General features: G+C 52.5%; 3 protein-coding genes across 3 annotated transcripts; 1 reads left to right on the top strand and 2 right to left on the bottom strand.

Annotated features, from left to right (window-relative positions):
• Positions 1 to 1,678: 1,678 nt before the first annotated feature.
• On the bottom strand, positions 1,679 to 3,267 carry MRS44_008229 (uncharacterized protein; the record flags this gene model as incomplete). Its single annotated transcript, XM_065620827.1, has 2 exons — positions 1,679 to 3,174; positions 3,228 to 3,267. The coding sequence occupies 2 exons, from the start codon at positions 3,265 to 3,267 to the stop codon at positions 1,679 to 1,681; spliced, it is 1,536 nt and encodes a 511-aa protein (XP_065476899.1).
• Positions 3,268 to 5,270: 2,003 nt separating this feature from the next.
• MRS44_008228 (uncharacterized protein) lies at positions 5,271 to 9,216 on the bottom strand (the record flags this gene model as incomplete). Its single annotated transcript, XM_065620826.1, has 4 exons — positions 5,271 to 5,558; positions 6,087 to 7,153; positions 7,212 to 8,113; positions 8,159 to 9,216. 4 exons carry the CDS (start codon positions 9,214 to 9,216, stop codon positions 5,271 to 5,273), a joined length of 3,315 nt encoding a protein of 1,104 aa, XP_065476898.1.
• Positions 9,217 to 10,936: 1,720 nt separating this feature from the next.
• On the top strand, positions 10,937 to 11,725 carry MRS44_008227 (uncharacterized protein; the record flags this gene model as incomplete). The annotated part of the gene is made up of 1 exon (XM_046275882.2): positions 10,937 to 11,725. One exon carries the CDS (start codon positions 10,937 to 10,939, stop codon positions 11,723 to 11,725), a length of 789 nt encoding a protein of 262 aa, XP_046133752.2.
• Between the last annotated feature and the right edge of the window lie 466 nt (positions 11,726 to 12,191).

Genomic DNA, 12,191 nt, shown 5'->3' with positions numbered 1-12,191 from the left:
TCATTCGAGATTCATCGTTATCCAGATATCCAGATAGGCAGACAGAAACAGGGACCGCACCAATTAGCATTAATAAGAACAGCCCATTGCTTTGACCCGTTACCTCTTTAATTATCCCTCTATCCACAATGGGTTGGGTTGTTTTTCTTCCTATAGTTACGATTGCGATTTGCATGAAGCTTTCTTAAATAATGCAGGATTGGGCTTGATATAAGCTAAATAGGTACTTAGACCTATTTTCTTTTCTCTTCTATCCAATTCTATGATGGCAGTTGGTTAAATCGACCGCGAGAGGATAACAGATGCCAAACACCATAACGGTCCGTTGCCGGTACCTTGGTGTCACGAACTCGACGTCGGATAGCTTAAACTCAGTAGCCATAGCAGAGGTCGAGCTAGGAAAGGTACAAAATAGAGTTAAGCTCAACCATCTCTTAACCTACCCTTACACTTTGGGGAGACAAGTTTTCTAGCATCCTAGACCATCATTATCAGAGTAAAGTGGCGTGCGGCCCCGTTTGAAGATCCTGCCATTGCGTTGAACGTTAACGGGATCGCCCATGGTGACAACGCCTTCGGTATAAGCGTGGGGATGAGCAGGGTTGTACAAGCACCATGGCACGTCGGGATCACTACCCCTGCGTGTGGGAAGAGTACGGGATCCCTATTGTGTGATATTCTCCGCGGCAGACTTGATTTCACGCATTAAAATGCAGGTAAATGTGCAACAATGACCGACAGTTATGCTCCATACGTGGCCAGATACCCCAGAAGGTCCCAGTGCTCCGATCCACCTCGGCTCTTAAACCCTACATAGGCGAGAGATCGTCCATCAGCCGGGTCCTCTTAACCCAACTTGTCCCTGACTTCTGCATGAAACTAGTCTGCTAGATCGATCATTCAAAGCTCAAGCGCTTGATGTCGAGTCGATCACTTTGGGCCGCAATGCATGCCTGGACTGTCTTGCCGGCAGAGGTCCCGCTCTCCAAAACAGTAATCGTGGAAATCAGCATTCCCGAAAAGGGAATAATACGAAGGCCTTCCCCACGGGTTCCCAGCTTTCTTGTCTTCCTCTTGGCGTCGATGGAAGGTCTCGGTTGCGAAGCCCAGGACAGCAACACACACTTCATCGACGATCGGCTACGCGAACAAGTTGAAGACAAGTATTGCTCCACATGCACTTCTGTCATTTAACGGATTACTAACACCAAATATGACTAACTCAGATCATCATAGTTCATTATCACACGTAAGAGAGAGAACGGGTTTGATGATGGAAAGCTACCATCAATCGACGCAAATTCAAAGGCTACAGACGCTAGTACAACATTTTAAACACCACTCCTCCTCAACTATGTCGCTCAAAAGCACCAAGAGCAGCGATCAAAGCACCCAGGCCTACTTTCCAGCGAGACCATGAGTACCCAGAGCCCTCTTCTAAGATGTGAGCTGACCTTCCATATCGTGAATCATAAACTTCGTCTGTGACCTGGGACCTTTTTTCGTGGGGGTATCATCCAACAGACGATGAGACACGACTGTGGTCGCTCATCTCGGCCGGTCCCAAGAGCCGCTGTGGGATGCAGACAGCGTTGTTGGTTGCTGTCAGGTTGATGAAGGGGGAATGTTTGGTGAGATTTCGCTCAGCAAACAAGGATGCCTTCTTCAATGCATCAGCTTAGGCCTTGGGGGCGACAAGCTGAGAGACCTCGGGGGCGGCAGCTCCGTTGAGCTGGGCGATTATTGTCTCGACCTTCTTGGGTTCCACAACGGGCTCGGCCTTCTTGACCTCGGCGACAGGCTCGGGCACAGGCTCGGGTACGGGCTCGACCTTCGTGGGCTCAGCCTCTACGGGCTTCTCCTCAGCAACGGGAGCCTCGACAACCTTCTCGACCTCAGCGGGCTTCTCCTCAACGGGAGCAGCCTTCTCTTCGACGGGAGCGGGCTTCTCTTCCACTACAGGCGCCTCAACGGGAGCCTCAACAGCCTTCTCCTCAACAGCCTTCTCCTCAACAGCCTTCTCGGCGGGTGTCTCGACCTCGGCGGGCTTCTCCTCAACAACCTTCTCCTCGACAGGGGCGGGCTTCTCTTCAGCAGCGGGGGCCTCTACTGGCTTCTCGGCTTCAGCGGGCTTCTCCTCGACTGGCTTCTCAGGCTCGGCGGCGGGAGCCTCCTCGACGGGGGCAGCCTTCTCCTCAACGGGAGCGGGCTTTTCCTCCTCAGCGGGCTTCTCCTCCTCAACTGGCTTCTCCTCAGCAGCGGGAGTCTCTTCGACGGGCTTAGCGGCCTCGGGCTCGGCAGGCTTCTCGACTTCAGCAGCAGGGGCCTCGACGACCTTTTCCTCGACAGGGGCGGGCTTCTCCTCGGCGACGGGAGCCTCAACGGGCTTCTCTTCGGCGGCGGGGGCTTCTGTGGGCTTCTCCTCCTCGGCAGGCTTCTCAGCCTCGACCTTCTCGGGCTCAGCGGCCTTCTCCTCAGCGGGAGCTGGCTTCTCCTCCTCGACGGGGGCCTCGACAGGCTTCTCCTCGGCGGGAGCAGCGGGGGCCTCCTCGACGACCTTCTCGGGCTCGGCCTCGGCGGGCTTCTCTTCGGGTTCGGCAACCTTCTCGGGCTCGGCAGCCTTCTCGGGCTCTGCGACCTTCTCCTCCTCGACGGCAGGCTTCTCCTCGACGGCGGGGGTCTCCTCGACGGCGGGGGTCTCTTCGGCGGGCTTTTCGGGCTCGGCCTCGACGGGCTTCTCGACCTCAGCCTCGGCGGCAGGCTTCTCCTCCTCGACAGCCTTCTCGGGTTCAGCGGCAGGGGCCTCCTCAACAGGGGCGGCCTTTTCCTCCTCAGCGGGCTTCTCCTCAGCAGCAGGAGCCTCAACAGGCTTCTCCTCCTCGGGCTCAGCAGCAGCGGGTGCCTCCTCAGCGACCTTCTCGGGCTCGGCGGGGGTCTCTTCGGCGGGCTTCTCCTCCTCGGCGGCGGGAGCCTCCTCAGCAGCCTCGCTTGCGGCGGGGGTAGCGAGCTGAGCCTCGAGATCAGCCTTGGCCTTCTCCAGAGCCTCGATCTGGGCAGCGGCTTCCGAGAGGTGCTTCAGGAGATCGTGGACGGTCTTGGCCTCGGTCTTGAACTTGGAGAGGAGGGCAATGGCCTGCTGGGCAACATCGCCGTACTTTTGGGCGGAAGCGACATCTGGGGTTGTTAGCGTGTGGACACCCTCCCCTGCTCAAGAATGATATGCTTACCGGCTTCTTGGACATCCCAGGAGTCATCAAACCAAGCCATGTTGAGTGTAGATAGGCGAGTTGTGGATTGTGCGGGTAGAGGTGGAATGCGTTTGGTTTAGCTGCTCGTTCAAGCTTGTAGTTGTTGTAGAAGGCTTGAGTGATGGATGGTTCTTCTGGTCAACTTGGTGAAGATATCACGTCTTATATAGGCGGTTGTTGCTATATCCCAGACCATGCCGGTAGTCCTGACCGAGTGCCTCACAAGGTCGACTCACGACAGCTCCGTCGTCAATCATGCCACACCGGGTGCAGGCTTCCCCTCAAGCGACCTGGCCGCCACAACTGGGAAGGGAATCTCTGGGCTCGAACGTGTAGCGGGCGGCCAATGGAGGAGTTCCACGAGAGGGCACACGACTGATGATCGTCGACGACCAGGCTGGTAGGTTATCCCACCCCCGCAAGCGCAAGAAAACCTCAGGGTCCTCGGCCGTGCATGGCAGGTCATTCGACGGCCTGAGCTCAGAGCGAATGCACGCAACAGGCAACCCCTGCAGCACGCACTCTAGCGCCTGGATGGTTATTCGTGGCTGAGTGGCAGAGCAGAGTCAAGGCTGTCTAGGAGCTGCAAGAGTTGTGCTCTGGTGGCGAATAGAGCCTCGGAGCCGAAAATAAACAATGCCCTCATAGGATAAATTGTTTGGGGGTCTTTGTTTACCAGCGGCTCTTTTGCCGGTTCGTCTAGAGTTATCGTGATGCTGCTTGCTTCAGATGTCAGATGATTGACCCTTCTTTTCTCCCCCGCCAAAGACTAAGGCCACTAACAAAAAAGGACCCTGGATGTTTTTTTTTGTTGGCGCCCGCATCGGAACATCAGGCGAGGCCTGGGGTCATACAAAAAAAAACAGTGGCTGGGAAGCTAGAAAGAGTGCACCCGGAGCTAAGACTGCGGGTGTTGGCACCACATCAACTGGGATCCGATTCTGGGCGTCTATTCAACTCGGTCAATGGGTACATGAGATCGTAAGAGCCTTTGTCAAAGTGTCACCGTGACCTTGAGCGGGCACCATAGCTGCGAGAAATTGTCTCATCTGAGGCTGGAGACGGCCCAGTCCGGGACTGTGCTCAGTTTGCGCTGTAAGTTGGGCTTCGTTCTCAGCCATTCTCAGGCAGCTGTAGTCCATACGTAAACGCAATTGTCATTTCTTGCGCGAGGCTCTCGCAGAGATACAATATCACACGCATCCGAGACAGCCACCAGCGACCCCCAATGTCTCGAGTATAGCCGTGATAGATGAACTACCAGGTTCTTGACTCTCGCGCCTGCGCTTGGTGTTGTACGTGGCACACCGCCATTCATCCCTCCCCCACGAACCGGCAACCCGGGTAGCGTTGAGGTGCAGCATCCCATCCCATCCCATCCCATCCCATCCCATCCCCATGCGCAATTGTTTGCTTGCGCCTTGACCCACAAGTAGTCGACGCATGTTCCATTCTGGGGACCGGGTTTATTTTTCTCGTCCACCTGAAATTGACGGTTGAGGCTGCTGGGATAACGTCATGGTCAATTGTGTTTGGTGATGTTACCCCTCATTGTGTTGAAGTGATGCTATTCCATCCTTTCGCATGTCGGTGAAGGACAGTAAACATGTAATGATGGCAGTGAATATCATGACTATAATATCATTTTCTGATTAATACATGATAAGCAAACCCCTTGATTCATCCCGCAGCAATCCTCATCCTGTAAAACTGCACATTGTTCAGGGTAGCTCTCCCATTGCTCCCATCAAGGTGGCCATACTCTGCAGATCCCATTCATTAGCGCCCACTCGAGATGCATCAACCCAACAAGACCTGAACAAGGCAACTGACGTGTCCGTGCCTGTAAGCGCGTTTCCCAATTCATCATCTTCCGTGGACAAGAGGTGGTTAGCATGTCCGACTGACAGATCCTCTTCGGGCCTCGTTCGATAAACAAAATGATCTAGCCCCTCATGCCGCCACCTGCTGATTGGAGTGGAAGCCACCGGGAGATCCCGATATTTCATAGCGTGTTTGTACTCAGGCCTGTCGACCTGGCGGCTGGCCCATTCTTTCACTTTGTGATCCCTCACGACATCTAATCCCTCCATCACCAGCGAAATGTGAGGCGACACCATCTGTGTAATCGTCTACCATACGATTCCCAGTGTAGAATACCTCGTTCTTTGCGCAAGTCGCACCGTCGTGAGCAGGACGAGCACAAGATGCACGCCGATTATGCCAAGCACCACAACCAGCCCTGTCCATCGCGTAGGGATGAGCATCTCGGGATGCCACGGCCGTGACGGGCTGCAACAGATCCCAGTTCTGCTGCCAGTTGTAGTAGATCATTTAGTGCAACCGAAGATCAGCGCCCAGACAGCCGTCGGCAGAGTTCCCGTCTCTTGTGGGATGCGCCGAAAGAGAGATGCGCCGCGTGCGCGAACCACCATTTGCCATTTTCAGTGTCTGCTGGGCTGTCGTCTCTCAGTTTCTAACTACATAACGCTACGCTGTTGTGTTCTGATAGGACTTCGTTCTGCACCATTTGACGAAGAAGCCACTTGCACTAAACAAAATGAATACAACTACGAAAATATTTGGCCCTTCCACCCTCTTTCATACTGGTGAGACAATTTCCTTTTCTCTATGGCCCTCAAGCCGTTGATGATGCTACCCGCCGTATCCGACCGCGCCGTGTCTTCAATTCTAGCTTCCCCTGTAGCTCTACAAGATCAGGACAGGGTCTAAATTATCATCAAAAAGATCTTTCAACCCTCTCAAGTGAGTCTCAACACAAGACCAACATGGCTGTTTCGGAAGAATAACAGTACGTCTACTTAAGTGGATGCTAACCCCCACGGCAGCGAGCCTTCCTAGCCAGTTCCCAGATGTTCGAACAACAGAGACAGCGGCATCAAGGGGTGGTGTAAGTAATTCTTCCCAGTTGTTCACTGTGACGGTTTGCGGAAAGGTATCCGGAATCGTCTGAGATGCCCTGTGCTGTTCCTGGTCACTGCATGTAACACGGGATACCAGCGGGTTACTGAGAGTCGACAGGATGTCGAGATCGCATACCCATTCCGAGCTGTCGTAGACCTGGACCAGAGTTTCCCGGAGGGCACTTGCTTCATCAATGAAGTGCTCATCGTGGTTCAAGCCAGGCAACCCGGGCTGGTACTGTGTGAGGGTCAAGTGCATCGACGTTTTCCAAAAGTTGTCCTCAAGTCGTCCTTCGAACGACTGGTGGTTGAGAACGGTCCAAGCCTCAGGGTTTGACTTTCTGATCCTTGGCTCTGGCGGTGGGATGAGGAAGGACAGTCCTGGCTGTCCTATGTTGCCGGGAACACGCTTGATTTCGGTCTCGACAGGCGTTTCGTAAGGGTCAGCCATCATAGGGCTGGCCACAAAGATGGAGTTTCCATATGTCATAGCGAAGACATTCTTCAGGTACCCGGTGTCATAGATGCGGCCCGAATCAAACATGGCGATGCAGGCAAATGCCTCGGGTCGCGAGAGTTTCAATCTCAGTGGTGAGCCACCACCCCTGCTTGCTCTTAAAAACCACCGGGCATCAGTGAGTGACGTGCGTGCAACAATTGAAGAGTCGACGGTTGCTTCTGGCAGACGTGAATACATCTCAACCGCCGCAGCACAGGCCTGAAGTGGTTGCACAAACTTGGGATACCTTGCTCGAAATTTGGTGGTGAACCATTCCGCTAGAAGATCGTGATCAAGTTGATCAGGTTGAAAGGCTTTTTGGAATGTCTCCCTTGCGGTGAAAAGGTCGTTGAGTTTGGAGTCGCCACGTTTGCGATGGTCAGTGTTGTGCTCGGCCATTGCACGTGTTGTGAGTATTTCGGCGCGCGTATTGTCGCCGGCGCAGAACACAAGGTCTACGGAGGTCTCGGCCACAGCTGGTTCTGGTAGCCTGTCAACCTCACAAGCCCAATGTATTTAAATAGATGACCGAAAACTCACCACCTGCAAATCTCGTCAGGGCGACCTGGAAATCTGTCCCGTTCCCAAAATCTGCTCGCCGGTTCATTGGGTGAGTTAGCATGCGTATCTCGTGCACCGGCAAGCAGATTTCTCCTCGACCATGAATGTAGCTCATGCGACCCTCGATAAGACTCGACTCATGAGCGAGGCATTCTTTTGTCAGGTCCCAATGACAGGTCACTGAACAGCCTCCGTGTTCCTGGCAACGGCAGATCTTGTCAGAGCCCATTATCTTTTGCCCCAATCGCATCAAACTGGATCTTTTTTCTCCTTGGGATTGCGCAGAGCCTCCTGTGTAGCAAGCTTCACCACAATCGCAAGGTGTTCGTTTGGTTGGCACTGAAATCCACCGTATGTGCCTCGCTTCGCTTTGGGTAGTTGATGGATTCGGTCGGCGAATAAACCCAGACTGATTGCCTGCCCCGAGGCCTCCATGAACAGGTTTTATAGTCGCATATTCGTAGCGGTTTGGGGCATAGTAGTATCGGATAACGCAATTGCTGCTGGGCAGGCCAAGGTCATCCGCATATTGCCTTAGAAACCCTATCCACGCTTCAGGGTCGTCCAGAAAGGAGAAGAACCATGACGTGTCATACAGTCCGAAGAATGGCGGAGGATAGGACGAAGGCTCACAGAGAAACCTGGGGTGACGACGACCATGGTTGACCAATTTGATAGCAGTCTCCCTCTCGACACCATCTCCAGATACGATGTCATCTGCAGCCACGAGAAGTTGTCCCATCCAGGAGGTCTGAGCCGTGACCTCCTGCATCCGGTGCAATTGCGACTTTCGCTGCGATGAATCTTGCGTCGATCGCTCGGGTGAACGCAAGGCATGCAACAATCGAGCCATGAGGTTGATGTAGTCTAGGACTGACCCGCTGAAACCTGTCCAGGTCGCGAAGACACATCCAAGTAGGACGTACCGGAATTGATCCATAGATATCCGTGTAGAGTCCACGCTGAGGGTACGATTTACGAGGACGGGTTCGCCATAGTACCTCAAATACGCCAGTGGCAGGGACCATACCACGCTGCCGGCCGTCTCGGAGGACCTCTCAACGTCCACCGTCAGGATCCCAGAGCCAAGAATGAGCGGATCTTTCTGATGAATGACATCGGGCCCACGGCTCAAAATACATAAATCCGGATACAGGTGCCAGGAATTGATGGCCAAGAGAACAGCACCATTCCGAACCCTCTGTGGGATGCCCTGAATAAGGGAATCCATCGAAGACATTGCATCCTTCCAAGCCGTGATAACACTGTCGTATGGATCGGTTGAACTGTTGACCGGCATCCCAGCCTCGTCGGAATACAAGAGGGCGACATTTCGTTGTTCAGCCATCGCTGCATGCGCCGTGTTGATCCAGGACCGAGCGCTGTTGTCCCACGCTGCCAGCTCGTCTCTCGTGAATTCTTGCTGGGTTGCAAGTGCCGTTGCAATGGCCTTGACTGTGTCCCTCTCTTTGTCGATGGTGCTCTCAATTTCTGCTTTCCTCCTCTCGATAAGCTGCAACCAAAGAGCGATTGATTGAGCACTGTCAAACACTCCGGCAATCATAGATGCCAGTAGGTGAATGGCAATGGCATTTGTGCCAGAGGTCGCTGCTGCCCACAAGCTCGCCGTGTCGGTCCCAACAAATTGGGAGAAGATACCGTGCCTGGCTCGCTCTTTGGGATCGATGTGCTCCCGCTCGCAGATTTCAGACACGCGCTTGCCATAGGCCGGTAATAGGTGCTCGGTTGGGGGCGGCACCCCATCAAAAAGGGCACCCAGCTTGCGGGCGGTTCGGTGCAGCGTACCTCTCTCGGCATTCTCTCTTCGCACATCGCTGAGGCTGTTGTCGATGCCTCTGAACTCCTTGGGGGCCTCCAGCCTGATGAGAGTAAAATCGAGATTGAGATTGGCGGCTGCAAGAGAAAACTCGTTTTGGATGCTGGCTGCGCTAGCAACCAGCTTGTTGACGAGGGAGTTGGCCATATCAGCTTAGTCTATGAAAGGAGTGGGTTTTTACCATCACGGACCTTCCAGTACTGTCATCGTAAGATTGCCTCGAGCGGGGAAGTGTCGACAGAGTGGGGTTCTTGCTATGTGGTTGGTTGTGAAGAACCAGGCTGAGCTGGCTGTGAAGAAACAGGCCAACTTTGCAGTGAAGAATCAGGCTGAGGATCACCTTCGTCCTGCATGTAGGACTGGACCGGGAATTGCACGACCTTCAACTAAGATAACAGATTAGATGAAATATTTTAAACTCATGTCATGGCTTGGTTCCTGACTGAAGCTGATAGCTTGGCAGGATGAAATATCACTTTTCTTGGCCTCGTTATCTGGCAGGGGTGGTACACCGTACAGTCGCACATCGATGCCATAATCTCATCCAACCTTAGCTACCTGCCTCGTAATATACTAGGACTAACATTAAGATAATGGCGTTTTTCGGTAATGGGGTTTATTGCTGATATGTGTTAACAACTATGTTCTTTGTTATTATAATTGATGGTTTGTTTCGAAAGAGTTACCTAGTTCATAATGAGTACGATCAATTGAGGCAGTTCCCCGCGGCTCGGATTGGGGTGAATGGTTTAGGGAGGCAGAGAGAAACATAGGATCGGATGACTGGCCGACCAAAGGCGAAGAGGGAAGGCTAGTTGATGGTGATCAGTTTGTAAATTCGGCGCAGGAGGACTCACCCAGCGAAACCCAAGAGGGCAGGATAGACACAGTCACAGCTTATGACTTACAGTTAAATGATTCGTCTTCCTTGATCGATTCAGTCAACCGCTTAATGATAGCTGGCTGGTCTTTATAAATTCGAAGCTGTCCGACCAGCTTCTTGGCGATTGCCATTGGCTCTAGCCCACCAGCTGATACAGACTCGACGTTACGGTCTTTCGTCAATTAAGTTAAATGGTAGTGCCTGACAATAACTGTGCCCTTGAGTTATCACTTATTGTGGCTGGCAGTATTTGAAGGACGGTTGCGTGCCAGGGCTAGTCGCTGAGATTGGTCTCATCTTGGCTTAAAGTTGGCGCCAATTAACCCTTTGATCTATCTCAGCGGTCTTATCCTAGTCCGTGATATCGTGCTTATGCTAAGTGTCGGAAGAATTGGAAGCCCGCCTGATGGAGCCTCGGCGCAACATGCAACTGCAAAGAGAGTCTGGAAACCGGCCTTTGGTGAGCAAGCCGCACTCAAAGAGGTTATGATCGGTAAAACAGCAAGGATTCTCCTGCAATTGAAAATTGGCATCTGTACTGACGAAAATACCAAGTGCAAAGCGATGGAATACATTTGTTAGGCCCTTGCTTCGCTCGATGCTAAAAAGTGTCAAAGAAGCCGTCGTCTTGGCTTCGACTGAGGTCCCTCCGACTTTGGCTTTCAACTAGAACTGATAACTAGATAAGCCTACCGCGAAATAAATCCTCTCCTATCTGCCTGCAGCTCCGGAGTTCGATCTACCCTTGTTACATGCAGCTGAAATCGTCTCTATTGGAGTACATTGACTGAGTGGGTTGCACAGCCCCCATGTGATTACGAGCAACAACCAACAATCTCACCTCATCCTAACTCTTCATTAGTTTATCAACAGCTATTTATTAGCGAGGGCCTTCCGTTGTCAGTTACAAACGCAAACGACTTTGCACTACGCCATCCCAACCTGGCTAACGCCAGAATACTTGTTCTCCATTGGTACACAACCATGACGACAGACTCTCCCTCATTCACCCTCTTCCCACAACTTCCTCCCGAGTTGCGCACCCAGATATGGCAACAAGCCCTGCCAATCATAGGACCCGCTCTGTGCCGACACCGGGAAGGCCTCTGGCGCCCACGATACCTCCAGCCAGGCGACGAGGACTACTCTCCAGAGTTAGAAGACAACATCGAGCTTGAGTTTCGTCCCGACTTGGTGATACAAATCCCGGTGGAGCTGCCCCTCATACTTGTCAACCGCGAGGCCCGTAGCGTCACCCTGAAATGGGCTCGCGAGTATGGTGTCAAGATAACCCCCGGAAGCGATAACCACACTTGCATGCGACTATTTGATCCTCAATTGGATATAATATATGTCGAAATCAGCCAGATTACGGATTTTTACATGGCGCCTCATGAGCGAATGTTTGAAGATGATCTTATTGGGAGAATGATCTCCTCAAGCATAAGACCCAAACGTCTTGCGATATCCGAGATGGCATTCCGAAGTGACGATGTGAAACCCGATATCCTCTCCGCACACAACTATGCGTCACATCTATTTGTCATTGTCGGAGAACAGCCAGACTTTGAAGGTTTGTGGGAAGTTGACAGCAGTCGAGGAAAGTCCGTGTTTTGGAACTGCAAGAAGCTGCGTTTTGAGATGGGAGATGGCGAGTATATCACGGATGAAGGGCTTTATCGGATTATCGAGGAAAACAAGAAGGATATTTCAGAGGATCTTCCCCATTTCGTTGACCTCGAGATCAGACCTGCTTTTGCTGTTAGGAGGTAACCTTGTTTTCGACTACGGCTTGCCCTGCTGAGTGCGGAGGAGGACGGCTTGTAAACTAGCTTTAATCTCTAGAAAGACAGATATCACATGGAAAACTCAGCTGTGAGAAGACCGGAGGTTGTTTTCCCCCGGACAACCTCACAGGAAGAGGATATAGCGTCAAATACACCACTACCCTTCAACACCAGACGAGCCGTCATCGTATAGGGGTTAGTACATCAGTTTGTGGTCTCTTGAAGCACTGAAAACGCAAGTTCGAGTCTTGCTGACGGCAATTCATTCTTTTTGCCATTTCTCCATTGTTTGGGGCGTTCAGCCTGCATGGGTCATGAATCATGATGACACGACCATGGCATGCATCTACAGTTCCCTCATTTGGAGTTGAGAGGTGGATGATGATAGAGAATCTTAACTTAGCTTCTTGCAGCTCTGGAGGGCGTGCTCACGGTGTTGTTGTAGCTCTCAG

This window comes from Fusarium solani (assembly GCF_023522795.1).
Source record: "Fusarium solani strain SB1 chromosome Unknown bctg00000004, whole genome shotgun sequence".
In the NCBI taxonomy this organism is placed as follows: Eukaryota; Fungi; Ascomycota; class Sordariomycetes; order Hypocreales; family Nectriaceae; genus Fusarium; species Fusarium solani.
This window is presented reverse-complemented; position numbering and strand designations above follow the sequence as displayed.